The sequence below is a fragment of the Porites lutea genome, chromosome 3 (assembly GCF_958299795.1).
Source record: "Porites lutea chromosome 3, jaPorLute2.1, whole genome shotgun sequence".
Lineage (NCBI taxonomy): Eukaryota > Metazoa > Cnidaria > Anthozoa > Scleractinia > Poritidae > Porites > Porites lutea.
Window position 1 is genome coordinate 47,610,688 of NC_133203.1, and position 22,993 is coordinate 47,633,680.

The 22,993-nt window shown below is 38.3% G+C and overlaps 2 protein-coding genes across 2 annotated transcripts in view; both read right to left on the bottom strand.

Annotated features, from left to right (window-relative positions):
* Nucleotides 1-782, bottom strand: part of LOC140931304 (uncharacterized) — a 29,965-nt gene extending 29,183 nt beyond the window's left edge. Inside the window, exon 1 of the mRNA XM_073381086.1 lies at nucleotides 321-782. Within this exon, the coding sequence (XP_073237187.1) occupies nucleotides 321-458 (138 nt within the window). The 5' untranslated portion in view covers nucleotides 459-782. The remainder of the gene's footprint in view (nucleotides 1-320) is intronic.
* A 4,488-nt stretch (nucleotides 783-5,270) lies between these two features.
* On the bottom strand, nucleotides 5,271-18,232 carry LOC140932411 (uncharacterized). The gene is made up of 4 exons (XM_073382024.1): nucleotides 18,183-18,232; nucleotides 15,160-15,330; nucleotides 7,719-7,828; nucleotides 5,271-6,695 (listed from the first exon to the last, which is right to left on the bottom strand). The coding sequence occupies exon 4, from the start codon at nucleotides 6,624-6,626 to the stop codon at nucleotides 5,271-5,273; it is 1,356 nt and encodes a 451-aa protein (XP_073238125.1). The 5' UTR covers nucleotides 6,627-6,695; nucleotides 7,719-7,828; nucleotides 15,160-15,330; nucleotides 18,183-18,232.
* Between the last annotated feature and the right edge of the window lie 4,761 nt (nucleotides 18,233-22,993).

The following is a 22,993-nucleotide window of genomic DNA, read 5'->3' on the forward strand; positions in this document are numbered from 1 at the left end:
GCTTACGTGCGGATGGGTACAACATAAAATAAAACACTGGTAGTATCATTCTACACTTGGAACTGAAATTACTAGACAAGTATAAAAACGCTAAATTTTTAACCGCCACTGAAAAAACAAAAACAAAAAACGATCTGGCAATTATTACATATTTTCCTCATGGACATTGTAGGAAAGGACAGGGAAGCCGTGGTGAGTTCCTCAGTAAAACCTAATTTATGAAGGCCATAATCAATTCATAATAATTACTGTTAACACGTTCTTGAAGTCACGAAGGATTCACGAAAAAACATCACATTTCAAAACCAAGAAAGACTAACCTGGTTCACAAGAGAAACTTCTTCGTTTTCTGCATCAGTACCAACCTGTTTGCTATTCTTGTTATAATCATTTTGAAGAATTACATCACCTCTTTCCTCCTCCTGAACCAAATCACGGTTAACTGAAATGTCATGCATCTTTTCGACCACCACCTGTGCCACATCTTTCGAACATCCTAACAACCCTTGTTTTCTCGCATCAATAGGTTGCCAATTCCTGACTTCATCAAAGTTCAACCGAAATTTTGAGGGATCCACTTCAATTCCATCAGTACTTTTTTCTTTTGAATTAAAAGGTAGACCAATGAGAGACTTCTTCAAACTTGTTTTTCCAGCCCGATCCTGCCCAATAAGCAATACTCGACCACGGTAAACATTAACAGCTCCATCTTTCAGAGCACTTTGATAAGCGAGCTGTGCTTTTTCTCCGCGTGCTTCTATTTCTAAAGGAGCTAGTGAAAAAAAAAAGAAAGAATGCTTATAAAAGGTAAGTAATGTCTTAGAGGTTTTGTAGTTCATTGATCACTCAACTAGTACTCGCAGTCCAGTACAGACACAAGAAACGGTGAACGAACTGTCAAGATCACTACGAAATAAAGCCTCTTTTAAAGCAAAAGCTAAAAGAACAACTACAAAGAACAAGACAAACCGAAAGAAACAAAGAAAGTCGAACTCTTGGCTTAGAGGCTACAGGAAAATTGTGTAGACACGGAAGGATTATTCATTGTTCCTCGTAATAGAACGGAGAAAACGAATTTGTAATAGTCAGTCAAAGGATTAATTTACATTCCTTTTCCTTTCAAATTGCTGTATATTTGACTCTTTTTGTTATTGGTTTTTAATAAAGTTTTTTTTAAAACTTTATTGCTCGCAATTGTAAGTCGCGTGTTTCAATTGATCCTAGTTAAGTTATTTTATGTTTTTATTGTTTTTATGATAATAAGTTACTTGAAGGTTCTCTCTTGGGGCTTTTCCTGCAGAGCTGTACTAAATTGTATGCAACGGGGGAACTATGGCCCTCGCGATCATATGATGATGATTAAACTTTATTCTTATGAAAGACTGAATAATACCCAAATTCGTTTTGGATGATAATAATAATTAATGATAATAACCTTCATTAATATTATCTTAAAAAGATAAAATAAATAATGATGTCATAGACTATAGAAAATAGCTGATCATGCCAAAAAACCCTTTCTAATTTAAGCTGATGATGTCATCTCACCAGTTACCAAATTTAATGATCATTTTGATGATGATTTCACCGTTTTTTTGATGACGTCAACTCCCTAGATTGTTAGACAGAATTTCTATTTTTAGATGATGATCTAATCATTTTAATCCCCTGAGCTATTGTGACGTCACTCCACCACCTCCACCACTGCGCAGAACCCCCCGTCTATTACTACTTATTGCCATACATGCTGACACTGAAAACAACAAAAACTAACTTGCAAAACAGACCTAAGTGAAGCTAAGTGTGACTTATAACTTTGTTAAGTGGTATAACAAATTTCAGACCAGTTATAGTTTAGATCACGAGAAGTACTTTCTCAGGCTTAAACATAGCAAACCAAGCCACGTTTTCTACTTTGAAACTTGAACAGCGAGCCTACTGAACAGCTCAAAACTCTTCATCCTTAAGGGTCTGTTTATTGTTCTGTAACAATAATTTTTTTTATTGAATACATATTGTGTTCAGCGGCCAAACTTCCACAATTATAACATGATAATACTAGTAATAGTTGACACTACAGCTGCCCCCGTTCTGTATATTGTCGGTCAATAGCATTCTTGCTCGTTGTGTATACGTAGCTCTTTGAAATATACCGATTCATAATGAAGATTTTCACTCATATTCCATACAATAGGTGAGATAAATACAGGAAACGCAAGGTTCCATGCACAGTTTCAGCTCGATTTACACAGCTTTGATCAAAACACTCTCAGTTTCGAGAATAGCTTATTCTAAAGCATAAGAAAAGATTTAATTAGCAGTTGAATTTTTCGCTATTTCTCTTTCACTTTTTACATTCAGTTCATTTATTTGCCGAAAAGAAAGCCTTAGAAATTAAAAGGACGTTTGATCAACACACTCGCGCTCACACTCGCGCATTCTAGTCTTATTCTAAACTTATAGCGGAAGGACATCTGTGAGCAGGGAATAAGTCAGCGCAGAATTGATTGTCGGCGAATTTCTGTAATCGTCCATCGTTCTGCTAGTGAGAAGCTAGCCGTTGTTCACTCGTCTTGCTAGTTTGGGGCTGAGTCTTATTCCGGTCAAAGAGAGAGAAAGAGTGTCTGGCAAGGTTTTCAATAAAAGATTTGGGAACTCGTGTTTGGCAAACTCTCCAAGTGTTAATATATTCACAGTTATACGAACCTTATAACTTCTTCTGCGCTTAACGATGGGCGTAAAAAAATTGATCCATAACTTTCACTGAAACAACTGCTCCACAGAATGTCACTGATAACGCACAATAAATGTCACAAAATCTACCTAAGCGGTCCCTTGGGGATGTTCTGATTTTACGCCATCCTAACCATTTCGTACTTGCGGGCGCAAACAATAGAAACGTCATCATTACCTACCGATTCCTCGCGGCCCCTGTTCAAGCAAATCGAGATTTTTTCTATATTGACTGTATGACTGTATATTTCAGCTGTAACTACTTTCCTTAATATACGCGCGAGTTACTAGAGTGCCTCCTCGGGATTTCACCTTCTGGGCGAAATCCCTGCGAGGGCAATTACATCATCCATTAAGTGAAAAATGGCTTTAAGACTTTGCGGTTGTGGGGGGGCGGGGGTGGGTTAGACAATTCACTTACACTATGGCCGTGCATGCTGCAGGGAAAACAACAAAAACTAACTTGCAAAACAAACCTAAGTGAAGCTAAGTGTGACTTATAATTTTGTTAAATGGTATAGCAAATTTCAGACCAGTTATTGTTTAGATCACGAGAAGTACTTTCTCAGGCTTAAACACAGCAAACCAAGCCACCTTCTCTAATTTGAATCTTGAACAGCTCAAAACTCTTCATCCTTAATGGTCTGCTTATTGTTCTGTAACAATAATTTTTTATTTAATACATATTGTGTTCAGCGGCCAATCTTCCATAATTATAACATGACAATATTACATCATCCATTAAGTGAAAAATGGCTTTAAGACTTTGCGGTTGTTGGGGGGGGCGGGGGTGGGTTAGACAATTCACTTACACTATGGCCGTGCATGCTGCAGGGAAAACAACAAAAACTAACTTGCAAAACAAACCTAAGTGAAGCTAAGTGTGACTTATAATTTTGTTAAATGGTATAGCAAATTTCAGACCAGTTATTGTTTAGATCACGAGAAGTACTTTCTCAGGCTTAAACACAGCAAACCAAGCCACCTTTTCTAATTTGAATCTTGAACAGCTCAAAACTCTTCATCCTTAATGGTCTGCTTATTGTTCTGTAACAATAATTTTTTATTTAATACACATTGTGTTCAGCGGCCAATCTTCCATAATTATAACATGACAATATTACTTCATCCATTAAGTGAAAAATGGCTTTAAGACTCTGCGGTTGTGGTTTCACTGAGATAATTTTAGCTAGATAAAGCCAGAAAAGTCCAGAAATACAGTTTAAACACCTCGTCTTGTGTTAGCGAGTTAATCATGCTCACTGTTTTTTCGGCTTTATGACCGAAAAATTACGCAAAGTTAGACAACCTCGCGAGATGGTATAACTTGTCCTGATAAATACCGCAGCCAATCGCGTTGCGAGTTGTGACAGACGCCTGCCAAATGACCGGCGAAATGAACATTTTACTAGAGGCTGTAGTGAAGGGCTACCACCAATGCCCATTTACAATAAGGACGGGTGAATCTTTTGTCCTCGATGAATAAATAGACAATTAATAGGTAAGACTTTTAATTACTAATTCGTAGCCAGTGGTAGCGCAAACGTATCTGAAATCATTGTTAAATGATTTAATCCTGGGGATTTAATACAATTGACAATCGATAAAATGGATGAAAATTGATGAAAATTGATGAAAATTGATACTCACAACTCTTTCGATCTTCGATATTTATCGATTACCGATATCAATCGCTTAATTACTATCGTTTAAAATCAGAAACTCATAGAATCCATTATTTCGAGTTTCATCGATTTGGCACGGCGGCTTAAACCCACGCTTACGAAAATCTAGTTATTGCCGTTTTGCTGTTACATTTTGAAAAAGGATTACAATATTACTTCCTATCCTCTTACTCTTTAGACACACTATTCAACTGCATTCATAAAATACAGTAGCGAGAATCATTAAACGAAAACACATTCAAAGCGCTTCGTCTTCTAACATTTTTGAATGTGGCGCGCTTTTTAAATTTGAATGCTCTGAGTTCTTCCGAGCTATATTTAAAAGTGAAAACAGCTAGTAATCGTCGGGATGTCAACAAACACCTAGAAAAAAAGCTCCGCTCAGCAGCAAATCGACCACAGTAAAAAAACATAGCCTCCCCCGCAGGCGTTTCTAGGGGAGCTCGTATTTTTTTCCTCCCCGACGAAATATTAGGCTGCGAACAGCAGACGTATTTCCGGTCGTGGCTTCCCTCCCTCCGAAAGTTCGTGAAAGCACAACCGGTGAGTCATTTAGTATAAGGGTGTGATGGAATACAATGTTTGGTGTTCATTACTCTTAGATATTACCCTACCCTGGATAATAGCTATTTTTCACAGCTGATTTGAAATTTTAAAACAGACGAATTAATTAAAATGAATTAATACGTACAAGAAACTTACCATTGATTTTAAAAGTACAGTTTGTAGCATAAATTATCTTAATGATTTATCAAACCCTCAAATTCGCGAAACCCCCGATAACTGAAAAAAAAAATGACTTCCCTTTCCCAGGCAAATAGTGGAATTTTATCTCAGTTTTTTTCGAACTTCCTAATAACTACAATAGCCACTGTGCTTACCTTCAACACCATATACAAATACTCCTTTCTTCCTTAACTTCAAGGCACGTCTTATTGCGTCAACAGTTAAAGGATTACGATCCACACTCAGCCAGAACAGCTTCCTGAGGTCACCAATCTCAGCAGGTAGCTCAGTTAGTTTATTTCCATTCAAGTGCAGCCTTTCAAGCTTGGTCAGCCTCTGTATACTGGTAGGTAAACCAACCAACTGGTTGTTACACACACTCAGCCCCAACAGCTCCCTGAGGTCACCAATCTCAGTAGGTAGTTCAGTTAGTTTATTTCCATTCAAGTGCAGCAATTCAAGCTTGGTCAGCCTCTGTATACTGGTAGGTAAACCAACCAACTGGTTGTAACTCACCCACAGCCCCCTCAGCTCCCTGAGGTCACCAATCTCAGCGGGTAGTTCAGTTAGTTTATTTCCATCCAAGTACAGCAATTCAAGCTTGGTCAGCCTCTGTATACTGGTAGGTAAACCAACCAACTGGTTGTTACTCATACTCAGCTCCCACAGCTTCCTGAGGTCACTAATCTCAGCAGGTAGTTCAGTTAGTTTATTTCCACGCATGTACAGCCATTCAAGCTTGGTCAGCCTCTGTATACTGGTAGGTAAACCAACCAACTGGTTGTAACTCACCCACAGCCCCCTCAGCTCCCTGAGGTCACCAATCTCAGTAGGTAGTTCAGATAGTTTATTTCCATCCAAGTTCAGCAATTTAAGCTTGGTCAGCCTCTGTATACTGGTAGGTAAACCAACCAACTGGTTGTAACTCACCCACAGCCCCCTCAGCTCCCTGAGGTCACCAATCTCAGTAGGTAGTTCAGTTAGTTTATTTCCATCCAAGTACAGCAATTTAAGCTTGGTCAGCCTCTGTATACTGGTAGGTAAACCAACCAACTGGTTGTTTCTCATCCACAGCTTCCTCAGCTCCCTGAGGTCACTAATCTTAGCAGGTAGTTCAGTTAGTTTATTTCCACTCAAGTACAGCCATTCAAGCTTGGTCAGCCTCTGTATACTGGTAGGTAAACCAACCAACTGGTTGTTACTCACACTCAGCCCCCTCAGCTCCCTGAGGTCACCAATCTCAGTAGGTAGTTCAGTGATATTGTTGCTATCCAATTTGAGCACAACAAGATTTTTCAGCTTGCTGATACTTGCTGGTAATTTAATCAAGTTATTTTTTTCCAGCACAAGATTCTCTATTTCACTCAGTTCAGTGACTGCATCAGGTACCCTGGATAGTCCTTTCTCTTTTAGATCCAAAACTGCTAATCCATCTTCATATTTTAAGTAAGCTCTCAATTTTGTATTGGAATAATGCTCCATGTTTCAAATTGTTAATAAAAAGTCTCGAAAGTTCTTCTTGCCATCTAGAAATAACAAATTAATAGTGACCTGGTATAGAAAAATCACAATCATATCATCAATATAGGTGAATTTCACAGAATTAAAATAAAAGAAATCTAGAACAGATGCTGTTACTGCATTCAAAAAATCTTTTATTAGTAGACTAGGGTATCTAAAAGATAGCAATGCTGCAGGAAATTCTGTTGATAATGTCATTAGTTAGGCAGTGATCCATCTGCTTGCATGCGACTTAAAAGAATCGAAAATGACAGTAAACTTTCCCCTTTCCTTGCTGTATAAAGCTCAAGGGTTTCTTTTCTGCTTTTAAGTAGCTAACATTTTCTTCCATTAAGTGTCTCCTCTTTCTCATTTCAATTCAGTCTACACTATTGTTGATGACCACCAAAAATGCAAAGATTGAGTCAGGTCATCTTAGGGAGGTGGTCACTTATAATATTGAATCGAACAACACATCTACATTTTGGAACAGAATTCATCGCGTGCAATTTCTAATCTGCAATATGTGCATAGTTTCATGGTGTCACTAAAAGATTTTCACATACTTTGAGTAGTGTACTACATACAACAAACAACAAAAAAATAACTGACCATGATACAAGGAAAACAAATTATGTCATTATTGTGTACAGCTCAGACTGTTTGGAATAAAGGCCTTAAGAAACACTGATTCTGGCAATTGTGGCTACGTATGGGATGTGTATTATGGGTACGTGAACATGTTTGTGATCAGGTACATGTATTATGATAATTATATTACATCATAAGGTGACAAATGATTTGATTTCTGCAGATCTGGAAATAATCCCAGGAGGGGGTGGTTAATTGATTTTCACTGGCAGGCAATGGGGATGCCTATTTGTCGTATTTATGCTTATTTGAGGGGGAAACACTTATTTGAAGGGGTCGCTTATTTCATTTTTTAGTATTTCAGCCTCGAGATAGCATTTGTCTTTCTTTCACACAGACAAAAAAACTAAGCAATGAAACTACAACATATTTTTCAATAAATACCCAAGTGTGTTATGTTCGTGTCCTTAGCTTGGAACTTACCATTAAAACTATCCTCAAGCACTATATTCAGAGGAGCTGAGTCATTAACATCTGATAGTGTGATGTCCCCAAATAAGTTATTCTCTTGTGACTGTAACTTTTATGCTACCCTTTTGAAAGATAAAAGTCCAGTATACCATGTATTTAGTAAGGCAGGGTGTTAAAGGTGGTCGCTTATACGAAGGGGAGGGCCGGAAGCTTAAACGAACACTATCCTATTACTGCGCATGTACCGAACTTAGATTTTTTGACAGGATGTTGAGAATTCAAAAGATCCACATAGTGTTATAGAACCTTCCAAAATCTTTGCATCATGTTCGATTGAGTTACACCACTAAACCTTCTCAAAACTACAGATCAATGTTCCCATTAACTTTTGATTGTAGTGAATTGGGAGTTTTTAGCGTTGCTTTCATTTAGATACAACAAAGAAATGGACGAGACATGGATGCCACTGAAAAGATCTTGTAACGACATCTTAGTAAAATTAAAAAAACCTCCCTAACAAATATGACCAACTAAATTAACCAAACAGCTGGCCCTTGATGTATAGAAAAACAAGTGCAATGAAATCATAATAAATTATTATGTTTGACTAATCTTTGAGATGCCTTCATCATGCAAACATTGCATTTTTATTTACAATATTTTTATTTTATTTTCATTTATTTTTAACATTTGAAGCCTAAAAGGGTGGTACTTATTTGAATAGGGTGCCTATTTGAGGGGCGGAGGGAGGAGAGGGGGGTTAATTTGAGCCTTTAGGGTAATTAGTGCCTTGGGGTTGTGTATCTTAAGCAATGCATTGATGTCTTGATTATTGTTTTTATTGCCCAACTTTATTGTCTCAGGAATTCTGTTTTGCCGCAGTGAATTCTTGAGAATTCAGCAATTCAGCAGGGGAATTTTGAGATTTAATTTTTGGTCCAGGGATTCTTTCAATTGTTGTAGGAAGGACAATAGATTTTTGCTCTTATATTCCACTGGCCTTAAATCTATGGTACCCTCTCAGGCAATAAGATCATTATTTACCCCTGTAGCCTAGCTCTTTCTCTTGGGCAACACGGTCTGCCCGTATTTATGGTTAGTGACAGGCCAGGTAATCTAAGGTCTCTGATATACTTCCACTTCTTCCACAATAGGCTCTTTGCATAACTTGATCACATGATCAACTTTCCGTAAACATGAAAACAGTTCACTTTTGAAAAAGTTTGTTAGCACAAGCTGAAAGAGCATATTAAGGTATTAAGTAACCTAAGCATTTTCAGGCATATATCTCAAAAGTAGCGATTGCAACGGCCGCCGAGACTTAGAAGCATTTGTATGGGAAAAGCAACTTTCAAATTGCCTGTTGTGAATTAAAAGGAGAATTTTGAGCCCTGTAAGAGTGATTTTCTGTAAAATTTGAACTTCGGCCTGACATAATATCTCATCGATTTGGCTGATTGTTGACATGTAGTCTTAGAATGGTGTCCTAAATACTGAATACATATTCTAAGGTTTGAATTCTCTTTGGTTTCAAAGATACAGGCATGACAGTTTTGACGAGGCCTCGTGAGGCCGCCATGTTGGTAAACTGAAGGAGGGTTTACAATAATTAATTCTACCCTTATCATTAAAATTTAACTTAATCGTGACTCATACAGTTGCAAAGAACTATCCTTCCTCCTTTCTTTTACCTGTTTTTCACTGAAAATGGTTAAGCCTGAGCTATGAGCATTTTAACTAAACATAGTTTGTTTATAGATAAGTTAGACTGTTGAATAAAATAATTGGGCAAACGTAATAGAACAGAACGATAATTGCATGAATGCGCAATGGTTCAGCCACTTGACCGCTAAAACTTCCAAACAATTAATTTCGGTGAATATTTGAAAACAAAATTCTTAAAAATTGATCGTGCCTCTTAGAACCTATCTATCGCTTAAAAAACCCTCACATGTAATGTAAAAAGATGATCTTTTGTTTCTGATGTTGCAAAGAGCTTAAATATGCGCTAAAATGAAAATTATAAATTTTGTTACACACGGTTAACTAGCTCAAGTTCACTCATTGATTTGCCAGACCATAAGCGGGAGCCGCTCATGTGCACAGTTACAATTTTCTCTGTAGTATTTCGCTGTGTACAGCTGCAAATAACATATTTTCTTAGGCAAAGATAACGCAAACTTTGTCAATTTTTATCAAAAGTCTAGAATAAGAAACCATGCACAGCGGCTTAACACAAATTATGTGGCATTAATTCCATATTACATGTGCAAACAGGAACCTACCTTTGCTTCTATGTACATTTGGCAGATCTTTCCAGCATAAGATATAAAACTAGTGTATGAAATGAAATTAAAGAACTCATCAAGCCAAATTACTTGATTGTACCGTCATTACTGAATAAAAGTCCGAAAAATATGACATGGACTGATCGGTGGGAGACGAAGCTATTTTTAGAAGGACATGGAACTGCACGCCGGAATGGAAGTGAAATGTACAACCTCAATTAGGTTCAGTCTTCTTGACGCTATTAAACGTTTCACCCTGACTTTGAGCAGAAAGTTGTTTTTTTAATTTCCTTTCTCATTTCTGCATGTATTCAGCAGTTTGCCCAGTATTTTCTCATAACTTTTAATTTTCTAGCAATCTGGAACCTTAAAGAATTCCCTCCCCCCCTCCCCCCCCCCCCCCCCCCCCCACATTTGAGTGAACTATCATTCGTTCTGATTCACAATAATTTTCAAATGGTGGCAAAGTGAAATTTGAAATGACATTTTATGTTGATATTTTAAGCTTCTTTTCTTTCCCCGATAGCTAGAAATGTTTTCAATGTAAAGGCTATAAAGCATTGGTGTTTTTCACGACTCTGCTTGTAGACTGACCTCACCACCAGTATTACATCACGGACATAAATTCTGATTCAAAAGGGTCAAAAAGTAACTGATGGGTCTCTGAAAAGCGAAATGCAGTCACTTGGCGAGCAGGCTATATAGATGATGACCTCATTGTTTATAACTCCATGACCACATCCCAAAAGTTTAGCCAGCCCGGGGCGAGCAAACACAATTTTGGCGCCTCTGGCCACACCAGTATGTTTGGCGGGAAATTGGCTGATTAGTCAAATCTCCTTAACTCCATGACAATGCACCTTTCCAAATATTTTTTTCTAATCATTAGATAGTTAGGGCCTCCTGTAAGCATTTGCAACTCTCTCTCCCCCCTGCCCCCACTCCCCCAGCCCTGCACCAAATCCGTAACAAAATATTTTCAGACCAACACTGAAGGTACGTACAAAAATATGACCATCTCGATGCAAGGTTCATCACTGTAACTTACCACATAAAAGCCTTTTCGTTGTTTGCCATCGACTGATTCTGTATACTGAGTTCCCATAAACAACGCCACATTTAGAAAGAGCCCACCCTTTTCAATCCAAGAAAACCCAAGTTGTAATTTCACCAATGCACATAAGCTGTAAAAAAGGGCCACGTCAAATAGTTTATAACATCACAAACGCCTCATGAGACCATTTGCATGGCGTACATTTTGAAGAACATTTGAAAACAATTTGAATTTCTACCCATGTACCATATTTACCCGCGGATAGGCCGCACTTTTTTCCCGAAAAAATGGGACCGAAATTAGGGTTGCGGCCTATACGCGGGTACAAGTGTTTTGACACCTCATTAATATGCAAGAGATCTCACAGTCGTACACTAAATTGGCGTTTTAATGTTTGCTTTCAATTGTGACTAACTTAACAATACATACAACTAAACACTAAGTCCATATCTTCGAAGAATCTTGATTTTGTCTTTAAGTATGCTGTATATAAAATGTTAGCGAAAAGGCATTTCAGTTTATAGTTTGAATATTTTCACGTTCATGTAGAAATTATTGTCAAAAATAAATTTGACTTGATACGCATTAGCTGTTGTTGATTTCAAACTTCAGTTTATTTATCCCGGTACTCGAACTCACTATTTTTTTTTCCCATGAAAACCATTGAAAGTTTGGGGTGCGGCCTATACACGGGTGCGGCCTATCTGCGGGGAAATACGGTACCTTTATTAAAAATTAAAGTTGGATAGTTTTTTTAACAGGCGAACGAGATTGTTTACAGGGAGTGGGGAAGGCAAAGCTCCACTTTTCCTTTCTAAGGTAGAAAGTGCCAGCAAAACGTGAGAGCCGTCCTTGAGGGCAAAGTGTCTAACCTAATTTTCTCACCGATTGCAAGTGCCATTTCATCCACGCATAACCTCACTTAGTTAACAGAATTAGCAAATGTAATGGAGAAACGTTACAGGAGAACTGAGTAAGAAGTTAGGGTATAGTTTTGAAAATTGTGCGCACAGCTGGAAACAAGTAGAAAATCCTGGCTACGCTCCTGATAGAGACTTTTTCTGGAGAGAAGTTAAACGTGCTCGCTAATATAGTGATGACCAGAAGGGATAACTAGGATAGTTCCAGAAAACCACCCATTAAAATAGATGATGAAGTTATTGCGGCGGGAACTTGAAGGCTTCTGATCAAGTGCAATTTTTCAAGGGAGCCCAGACAAGATTATGTACGATGGGCACAGCTTGTTTGATCTGAAAAATTCAGAGAAGCTCAAGGCAAATCGCTAGACAACACATGCTAGAGCTGAAATAAGTCTTTTGGGCTTTTGAACTCTGTCCCTAACGGTAAAGGAGAATGTCTCCCTTTATTAATGCATTGACCAAATTGATTACATGTATGAATGTTTCCTTTATGTTGGACCTCTTACTAACAAGCACATTGCCACTAATTGTTCTTAAAGGCATTTTTGAGTTGACGAGCAGAGAAAATTAGGTTTTGACAGTTTGAAATTGAGGATGCCAGAGTGAAGACGCCTTTTGTACATGTATGATGAGGTCATCGTCCTACAGTAAAAAGCGTTTGTTTTTTTTTACCACTGATCATTACGTCAATTGGTACACTTATGCTGTTGAAAGGTCCGTAAACATGGTGAATGATTTTACATAAAACTGCAGACTCATCTTCAATCACTCCGTGGAAGAACACCCTTATTGTTGCGATATCGGATAAACACCCTCTTCGCTAACTGAATTTTCTTTGCTGTTTCCTTTACTTAGAATAAGGACTCGCATGAGTTATCCACGCATGAACAAGCGATTTTAAGCTTTTTCAAGAAAACGAAAATCTGGAATTGCCCCTAGGGTGGAGCATTTGTGCACAGCTTTAAAGCCCCTTGAAGAGGTGACTGGGGTTTTTGTATCTTGGCTATGGTCATCCCTTATTCCTCTCAACCCCCTCCAAATCAATTTTCCTGTTTATCACAAAACACTTTACAGAAAGACCAACAATCTCCTCACGACGAGCTTCAATGATTGGAACAAATATCTGAAAATTTTGCACGGAATCGTTGTTAACCCTTTAAGCCCCAATATCCACATACAAATTCTCCAAACTGATCTCCATACATTTCCTTTAAGAATCAGTTGAGAGACTTTGATAAACAATCTTGGCATTTTCTCTTCGGTGATTATTTCATTAATTCTCATAACTTTATTTCTTGACAATGTATGGATGTTGTTAGGAGAAAATTGATGTTGGTCACTGTTGGGACTTAAAGGGTTAATGGTGCACAAGAGAGATTAAGTCTATTTATTACTTTGCCAACGCCCAATTTGTAAAACTGGAAGTAATAATATTTATATCAAGGGCTCATGTCTAAGGAGTTTAGAGCAAATCTTCAAATGCTGTAAATACATGTAGCTGGAACTATCATCGCATCCTTGCTCACTAATAATGATAACTTATATCAACTTCCATTATTTATTGCCTGGGTAAGATTTTCACGGATTCTTCAGTTCAGTTGTTTGAAATCAGGCAGTTTCACGTGAGTTCAAATGCCATGCAAAGAACATGACGACCCGCAATATGCGTGGGAAAATATTACTTTTTTTTCGATCAAGATGGTAATTTCAATTTCAATATTTTTCATTTTATGGTTAATTTTAAAAGCTCTGGTTTCAATAAAGGAACTGGAGGAAAATCAGCAAAATTCCAGTTCGACTGTGATGGTTGCATTTTGTTTATGCATCGTACTGTGGCATAAATATAACAGATTCATTTTCCTTTTCCTTATACAACATGCCTTTTTATACTGTTTTTCACAGCAGAGCTATTGCTAATATTACAGAGGCTAATTTTATTATACAGATCACTCAAATTTAGTGACAGACACTCTATTATCGATTGTAATTTTGGTAACACCTGGCGAGTATTTGGTGCAAAGCTTACTGACAAAGTCGCTACAAAACTCTTCCATTCATTACTTTTGTTTCTGCTCCGTTAAATTGCCAATTTTTTTGTTAACAAACTCGATTTAACTACAAACAATGAGTATTCAGGCAGAGTGGCAAGCTTCAATGCGATGTGGCAAGAGAGATATACGCCTTTGAATTTCTGTTAATTTTGTAGGTGCAAATAATTAAAAAAGTATACCAACCAAAACTTTAGTCGATCGTTGCGAAAACATAATCAATTCAAAGTAGTTTCTAAAAACACAATGAAGAGGGATAGTTCTCTCAATGTGTTTCGGCAAAGGAAGATTAGCTTTGAAGACAGGGTTGTAGTCGAAGGTTAACCAATATGACGCCGGTCTGAGCACCCAAAAATAGCCATGTCGATAATTTCCGAAATAGGAGGAATTAGAATCTTAAGTTACCTTTTCCTCATTAAAGACCCCAAATCAAGTCTACATGCCAATTTTTAGCCAATTCGGTAAGACAGTGTGGCAGCGACTTTTCAATATGGTTCGAATCTTACAGACAACTGCTCTTAATGCTTATGGAAATATTTCATGACAGTTTTGAAAATTTCGAAATTACAAGGATTTGTATGGAAAACCATGCAAGTGTGACTAGATGGCAAAAGTTGTTTTTCTCAAACAAATGCTTCCAACTTTCAGCGGCCATTACAATCGCTACTTTTGAGATATAGGGCTGAAAATTCTCAGGTTACCTAATTTTGATATGCTCTTTCAGCTTGTGCTGGCAAAATTTTTCAAAAGTGAACTGTATTCATGTTTACCGAAAGTTGATCACGTGATCAAGTCATGCAAAGAGCCTCTTGAAATAACAGGTCATTTGAAGGCTTATTCTATGTATTCCTCTTCCAGATAAGGTCAATCGAATGAATGCACCCTTAAGAATATTCGGCCACTTCTTTTGCGCTTTAAACCTGATCGAGGAATAACAAAGAGCATACTTGTCATTCAAAGAGATTCAAGTAAGTGGCCGGGTATTCTAAAGTTTAAATAACAATGGAACGAGTTTTAACAGGAGCTGCTGACACGAGTTAGCGCAGGGAGTGAGCTTTCTCATACCTTAACAACTCGCTCGTATTAAATTCCATTATCACGCACTTTCTATGAAGTACTCTATATGTAATATACATCTCTTACCTAAGGCTGCTGATCTGAGGAAGGAAGCGTTTGATGAATTTCCTCTAAATATGGCGATTCTTCTTCGGCTTCTTTCACGGAATGCACTGATTACATTTCTTGGCTGACTTCCAGTTCATTCCTCGTTCCCAGGGTCTCTCTACCGAATTGCATGCTTGGACTTTCACGCTTCTCTTTGAGAGAAACAAGTAAGCTACCGGGTAGAATGGTTACACCATTATTACATCCGGGAAATAATGGTTGCCTTTTACAAAACTACGATTGTTATAAACATGATTGTTTACCCGTACCAGTAGGCGCTGAAACGGCCCGGTGTATAGAGGTCACTACCCTCTTATTTCGCCTAGACGGGTATATGTACGGAAGCTTAAAGCAGGTTATTAGTAGAGGCCACTACAAATCTCGTTGAGTTCTTGGCGAGATCTGGGCGAGTTTATCTCAGAGACATAACAAATCTCACCGAGTTCTCGTGGAGATCTCATTAATCTTGACGAGATCTCTTTCATTTCGGTGAGATCTCGTCGCCATCTCGGAGACATAACAAATCTCGCGGAGATCGTCTCCTCGACGAGATCTCGTCAAGATCTCTGCGACAATACAAATCTCGCCAAGATCAAAAATTAATTTTTTGACTTTCCTTTTTTCTTTTTAGTAAGGGGTGGTAGGTGGCAAGGGGGGGTGGGGGAGGAAAGGTGGGCCAAAGAGTCTCGAGGCCTCCTTGGAAGTAGCCTGCGCTAGGCGTTCAGATAGTGGAGCGAGTGGTGAGGGGTCAGAGAGCGGGAAACAATCCCTAACCCACCCACTCGCTGTGTTTTCCTGCTCACATCTCATAGCGCCGTTCCCATAATCTGAACGCCTGGAACAGGTTACGAGGCCCTTTTGATGACTGACAAACGTTATTGTATTTTGGTAGGACGACAAAAAGGCGTGCACATGTATATCCAGGAGCTGGTATATTCTAATTTTCAATCATGAAATCTAAAATCGTGTGGCACTAAATTTTTGCAATTTTTACGGATTTCTTCACGATCCGCGAAGGAAAGTTCCCGACAAAGAAACTAGAGTAAATATTAAATCGCAAAAATGAGCCGGACCTCCCCCCCTTCACCCCCCGCTTTTTGCGCGGAACGGAAGGAAGGCTATAAACTCCACAACTGCAATAAAACAACAGTATTTACTTTCGGACGTTGGTTCGCCTGTGTTTTGACTCAAATAAACGCAACAAGACTCGTGTAATTAATTTCCAGTGAGGAAAGCAGACTAATATTGGACCAATCGCAAAAATTGGTTCACGCGGAATACAAAAAATCGCTGATATACAACATTAACTCGCAAAAAAAAACTGCCACTTGGTTATGAAATGATTCACATTGTATCACCCGCTGGCGAATTGTCGTCTCCTGTTGATACATTCGATTCTTCTTTCCTCGATAACCTACAAAACACACGCACAACTGAAGTCCAGCTGCAGCTATTAAAACCACACTATGCAGGGTCCGAAATTGCGCCTTCCTGGTCGCCAATGCGACCGAAAATTCAGTTCTGGCGACTTGTAAAGCTGGTTGTTATTGTAGACTTTCACGTTCGGAGAAAATGATTAAGAATTGAAACCTCGAAGCTATTTGCCAACAGGGGCGTACTTTTCGTCCTGCTGATATTTTTTTAATTTAAAAGTGAAACGAATCTTCCTGTAAATATACCTCCACAACAGCTACGATCAATACGACTTGAACGTTTCTAAGCCGCCAAGGGGAATTTTTGGCGACCATAATTTGCCCTCTGACGACCAAAAATTTATACTTGCTCACCAGTTGGCGCCCATATTAAAAAGTTAATTTCGGACCCTGCTATGTTGAAAATCATTTCTGTCCCAATTAACCCCTGTTATCCCAATATCCCCAGACAAATTTTCCAGACTGATCTCCATTCCTTGGCTTAAAGAATTAGTTGAGAGAATTTGTTTTAAGATCAAAGCAGTTTCCTTTAGGTGATCATTATGGAGCACATGGGTAAAAAAATTTGGTTATCTATGCCTCCAAGAAATTTTGGTTATGAGAAAATTGTCCGTACGTACTTACGCCTACCCATTTATGTAAGACGGAGTGAAATTCTGTATTTCTAGCACCCAAGGGTTTCGCCCAGCACGACTGCGGTTTTTTTGAACGACTTCAAAATCTCTGATATAGATCAACTTATTCTTGCACTGATATTTAGATTTGGGGTTATTTTGGTCTAAAAAATTGGACGGAAAGTTTAGCCGTGTCTTTATCAAATAGTAAAGACACTCATTATATATATTTTTTTGTTTTTTCTTTGTGAATTATTAATGAGTTTCTGAAGATAAGTTAAAAGGGATAGAGTATAAAAATAGAGAAAATCCGTAATCAAACGGAAATAAGAGAAAGACTAAGAGAAACAAAGAAACGGAGAAAGAAAAACAGAGAACGAAACAGCAAGGAACTGAGAATGACAAAGGCAGAAACTGAGGAAGAAAAGAGAGAAGGAACAGGATGAAAATGTATAAGGTAGAAAACGTGTAAAAACTCAGTCAAGGATTACAATTGTACGCAAAAGTAACAGTGTTACTTTAAAAAATAAATCGTTTTGTAAAAACTTCACACTGTCGGAGCACGCTCCACATTACTTATCACTGGTGCGCAGAACTCGCGGCTCCATACGATCAAGCTCCTCGCAGAACAGTTCGAGAACGATCCTCAAATTAGGCTTACTTTTTAACCATTAAAGCAACATGTAGCGTGTGCATTCATTTTAAAACAACATTTGCCAATAGGCCGTCACTTTTGCAGTTGTTTTTTACGCCTTAAAAAAGTCTATGCTGCAAATGAATGCACCTTATAGTGGTTTATAGGTAAGCCTTATTAACTCTTATTTGGCCTATTCCTTTTTTCATTCTACTATTAAAAACAACGTTATTTTAATACAATTAGGCATAACTTGATCACCTTTGTGCTATATATCCTTCCGAGAGTGAATGAAGATCACTTATTTGTTATATTTCACACCTGTTCAATGTATCTTTAAAAAGACTGTCCATCACCGTCTTCATAACTATCCAAATCTGAAGAGAAAACATACTTTGCATTAATAAACCTAAATTAACATAGAAAGAAGCTGTCATTCCTTACCGATTACGTCATCAGCTTCCAAAGTACCTCTGAAATTAGAGAAGTAAAAAAAATGAGAGATCATGTCCTGAAAAAGTTGTGGCATGAATACCTGGGAATAAAAGTAAACGATTTTGCAAACATGTAAACCTTAGCCTGCGTAGCTGCTACTTTTGTTGAAGAGCGCAGGGGGTGCTCTTTTTCTCTAAAACTTCTTTCCGTTTCACCCCTCTTTCGCGCACGCATTCCCCAACAAAACCCTCCAGCTTCGCAGTCTGATTCGCTATTTGCTCAGATTCTAAAATATTCCCTGTTTGATCCTCCCCCCTTTCAACCCCGCCAACCATTTTTCCATAAGCATTATCCTCAATTTGTCCTAGGACGGCTGTAATGCCTAGGGGAAGTTAAAATCAAAAGTTGTGCAAAATTTTGTGGGTGCACAAGGGGCAATATTGAAGATGTGCATATGGAGTGTGAACATAGTTTAACGGCCTTTGCTCCCACGAATCTCTCTCATAGCTCAGTGGTAGAGGATCTGGACCAGTAACCAAGTTATAGGTTTCGACACCTGCGGGAGAACTCGGACTTTTTCCAGTAGTCGCTTGTGTCACTGATTGAAAAAAGCTTCTTTCTTATGACACCATAAAGATAGCTTTGCATTGTGGGCTCTACAAAGTTTTGGGTATCACACACAGTAAAGGTCTTTGAAATGCTGCACTTGCGTACAGTAAAAATATAAAATTTCACCCCGGGGTGAAATATTATTTTGCTTAACGAGGTGATGAGTTAACAAAATGCAGCCCGCTGATAGCAGAATTGATACGCGGTCGTTCGATCTTCTTTAACCACTCGCATAATTAATGCTTAATCCGGGGCTAGTGATAGCCAATAAGATGAGACAATTTTGTTATAGCTGGGGGCCAGAAAGAAGTTCTCTATAACACTGAATAAGGTGCGCTCGAAGAATATATTATTGTACTGGAGAATTTTGGCAGTAACGATGGCAATGATAAGAAAAATGCTCCTTGCAAAGAATTCTCCTGAAGGGAAATGTCTAAATAGTTCGAGGTCGCTTGCTTTCATGCTAATCGGTATCGTGCAGTAGGGACTCCACATGCCGGCATTTTGAAAGTAGAGAAGGAGCTAGCCATGGCGTTGATTTTCGGGGGAGAGGCGTACACTGTATGCCTTAGACTTGTCACCTTTCAAGTCTTTCAAGTCTTAATCTTCCACATAACCTGAAGACAACAATAAAAATAGCAGAGATAGATAGATAGATAGATAGATAGATAGATAGATAGATTGATAGATAGATAGTTAGATAGATAGATAGATAGATAGATAGATAGATAGATAGATAGATAGATAGATAGATAGATAGATAGATAGATAGATAGATAGATAGATAGATAGATAGATTTCAAATAAGAAGACATTAAAAACTATCTACATTATAAAAAATATTAAATAAAAAGCAGCTTTCCACGAATGCCGTGCCCTAGAGTACTTGTTTAAGAAGACATTTGAATTTCGTAAGGGACTCTGTTTACCTCACATTACACGGGAGTTTGTTCCATAGGATGGCGCCACTAATTCTAAAGCTATTTTTGTAATAATTTGTCCGTTGTAAAGGGATGCAAAGTTTATTCTCAGAGTCTTTAAAGTCATGTGCCGTTTCTCGTATTGCAAACCTAGAACATAAATATTCTGGAGCTAATCCGTGTGAAGACTTATAAACCATCGTGGCTTTTTCATTTTCATGCTGGCGTGCTAGATTGTTCCAGCCTGGGAGTTCAAACAGGTAACCAGCGTCTTCATCGTAGTCTGAAAATGTCAAAACACGGGCTGCTCTATTTTGTAGTTTTTCAAGTTTTTTCCTTAGGGTTATCCCACAGTTCCCCCAAACAGTATGGCAATAATTGAAGTGAGGGTGAATAAGAGCTTGGTAAATTAGTTATAGGGTCGCTTGGGGGACAAGGAGGCTTACTCGCTTTATGGCCCCGATGCCAGAAGATAATTTCTTTATTATCTTCTCCATATGGCGACCCCAATCGAGATTATCATCGATGGTCACTCCAAGAGATTTAGCCGTAGCGACTTGGATAACTCGAAAATCCTTAATTGCAAGTGTTGGGGAAACTGTTACAGTACTTAGCCTCTGCCTAGATCCAATTAACATGAACTCGGTTTTAAGTCATATTTAGAGTGAGTTTGTTTGCTCTTAGCCAATTTTGAACATTTTCCACGTCTTCCTTTAAACTTGTCTGAATATTGTGAATATTGTTGCTCGCGTATGTAAGATGGGTATCATCAGCGTACATCCGAGGCTCGCAATTTGACAGGCAGTTGGGAAGATCGTTAACATATAATAGAAACAACAATGGACCTAAAATAGTACCCTGAGGGACACCACAACTTAAAGAGCAACTGCTAGAGAAGAGACCATTGATGGAACGCATTTGTGTGCGGTCCTCTAAATATGACTGAAACCATTGATGCACAATACCATTAATATCGTAGAGGTTTAGTTTTGATAGAGGGATCTCGTGGTCCACCGTTTCGAAAGCCCTTTTTAAATCTAGGAATACGATAACATTGATTTTGCCACGGTCAATATTATACGCCCACGTATCCGTGGCGTCAAGAAGAGCCGTCACAGTTGAATGAATAGAACGAAAGCCCGATTGATTTCCAAAGCATCGTAAATTTTGATCTAAATGGCAAAAACGGGCGTAACGGAAATAGAGATGTCAATAGATATCATTTTCTGCGACAATGGATGTTAGATACGTGATTCGTGACATGAAGGAAAATAGGGTCCTTATTCGTGACTGGGACCTCTATCCCTTTTAACAACCTGACTTAGGGTGGATTCATTTGCAACATACGCGTATAGCTGTCGCATTTGCCCGCTGGAATTTTTTATTGTTTGTAACTGAGCCTAAAAACAATAAAAAATTCCTGTGGGCAAATACGACAACTATACGCGTACGTTGCAAATGAATCCACCCTTATTCAATGGCTAATTGAGGAAATAACTGGACTTGTTTAGACATATATTGAGTGTATATGTTACATTAAAAGGGGATCTTTATTTATAAAAACTGTCAAATTTAGTAAATTTACAATGAAACAATCTTTTTTTTTTACTTTTTATTATTATCTTTCCCGAAGGGGCTTTTTAAAGACAATATAATTATCTATTAAGTACAGAAGCAAAAAAAAATTAACTGGCTAATACGAGGGTCTCAATGGGGTGGTGGCATTGACGGTTATCGGCTAAAATTTTGGCTCTTTTACAGCTATCGGCTAATTTTTTTCAGTTACGGTTAACAAAAAAGTTAAAAATTAACTTCTTTTGTTTCAAAAAGTTAAATATTAATTAACCTGTATTTTTATGTATCTTTAAAGCAAAATAGAGGTCTTAGGATCATCTCGGGATATGAAATAAGCTATTCTTTTGAAAAATTTTAACATTTGATAGATCATACTTTTTATGAAGTATTCCACTTCTAATATTATTTTACACATAAAAATGTCAATAGTCAATTTAAAAATAATCTTTGTGAAAAAGCAAAGCACACACGCGAACGCCTAACTCAAGGCCGGGGCTCGACATTCACAGAAATGGCCGTTTTCACACTAGAGACGGATTATTCGTGTGAGACGGGTTATCCGTTTGATGATTCGCGTCAGATAGGTAATACGTCTTAATTTGAAAATGGAATAGTTTTGATTTTGCATGAACAATCCGCCTGACTTTATCCTTCAACTTCGACGGACAGTTTGAAGACGGGATCATCCGTTGCAGATAGCCTGTGTAGAACCGCCCCTTCCCCTCAGAAAAAAAATCGGAGAGGGGGTGTCTGTCGGGAAGGGGGCGACTGTACACAAGCTAGTCTCAGACGGATAATCCGTTTCTAGCTCTAGTGTGAAAACGGCCAATAACAAAATTCCGGTGTCCAGTGTTTTTAATGGTAGCGAAGGACTGTACGGAACCACTGTCAGCCGTTTTGCCTTGTCCGTAGGCCTTATTATTTCGCGCGGCTAATGCGTTTCGGGTCACGTGGTCCGAGCGAGTTCGCCACCGAAATGCCTTGACCGAAATTGCGTGGGAAGACGCCGTACAGGGACTAGGCATGGCAATGTCTACTGTAGCGTCAGAGAAAAACAGGGAAATGTTGTTTATCGGCAACTTGTTTTACAAACAGTGAGATCTCTTCGTGTTGTTTCACTAGTGTTTCGAGGGCACGACCTCCTGAAAATCGCAAATATTAATCCCCAGCAAGAAGCCACACTTTCGCTATAGAAAAAACAATAAGTTCCCCGAGAGAGCGGCCGAAATGGAAATGGGTCTTGGTCTTCACCTAAAAGGCGCTTTACCAAACGTGCGTACGGAGCCAAACTAGCCGCGAAATAAAAAACGCAACCATAAGTGAGTTTAGTGCCTTCCTTAAAAGTAGCAAATCTAGGGAACAATTTCTTTTACGGTTAACTTTTTTTTACCCTATTTACGGCTAACGGTTAAAATTTTTCAATTTTTACGGCTATCGACTAAATTTTTGGCCGTTTTACGCCTATCGGTTAACCCCATTAAGACCCTCTAATACATAAAAAGAGAGAAACCTACCACGGAATAAATACATTACTTATACTGGAGATTACAATATATACAAATATTCAAAGCCGAGAAAATAAGGTCTCATATA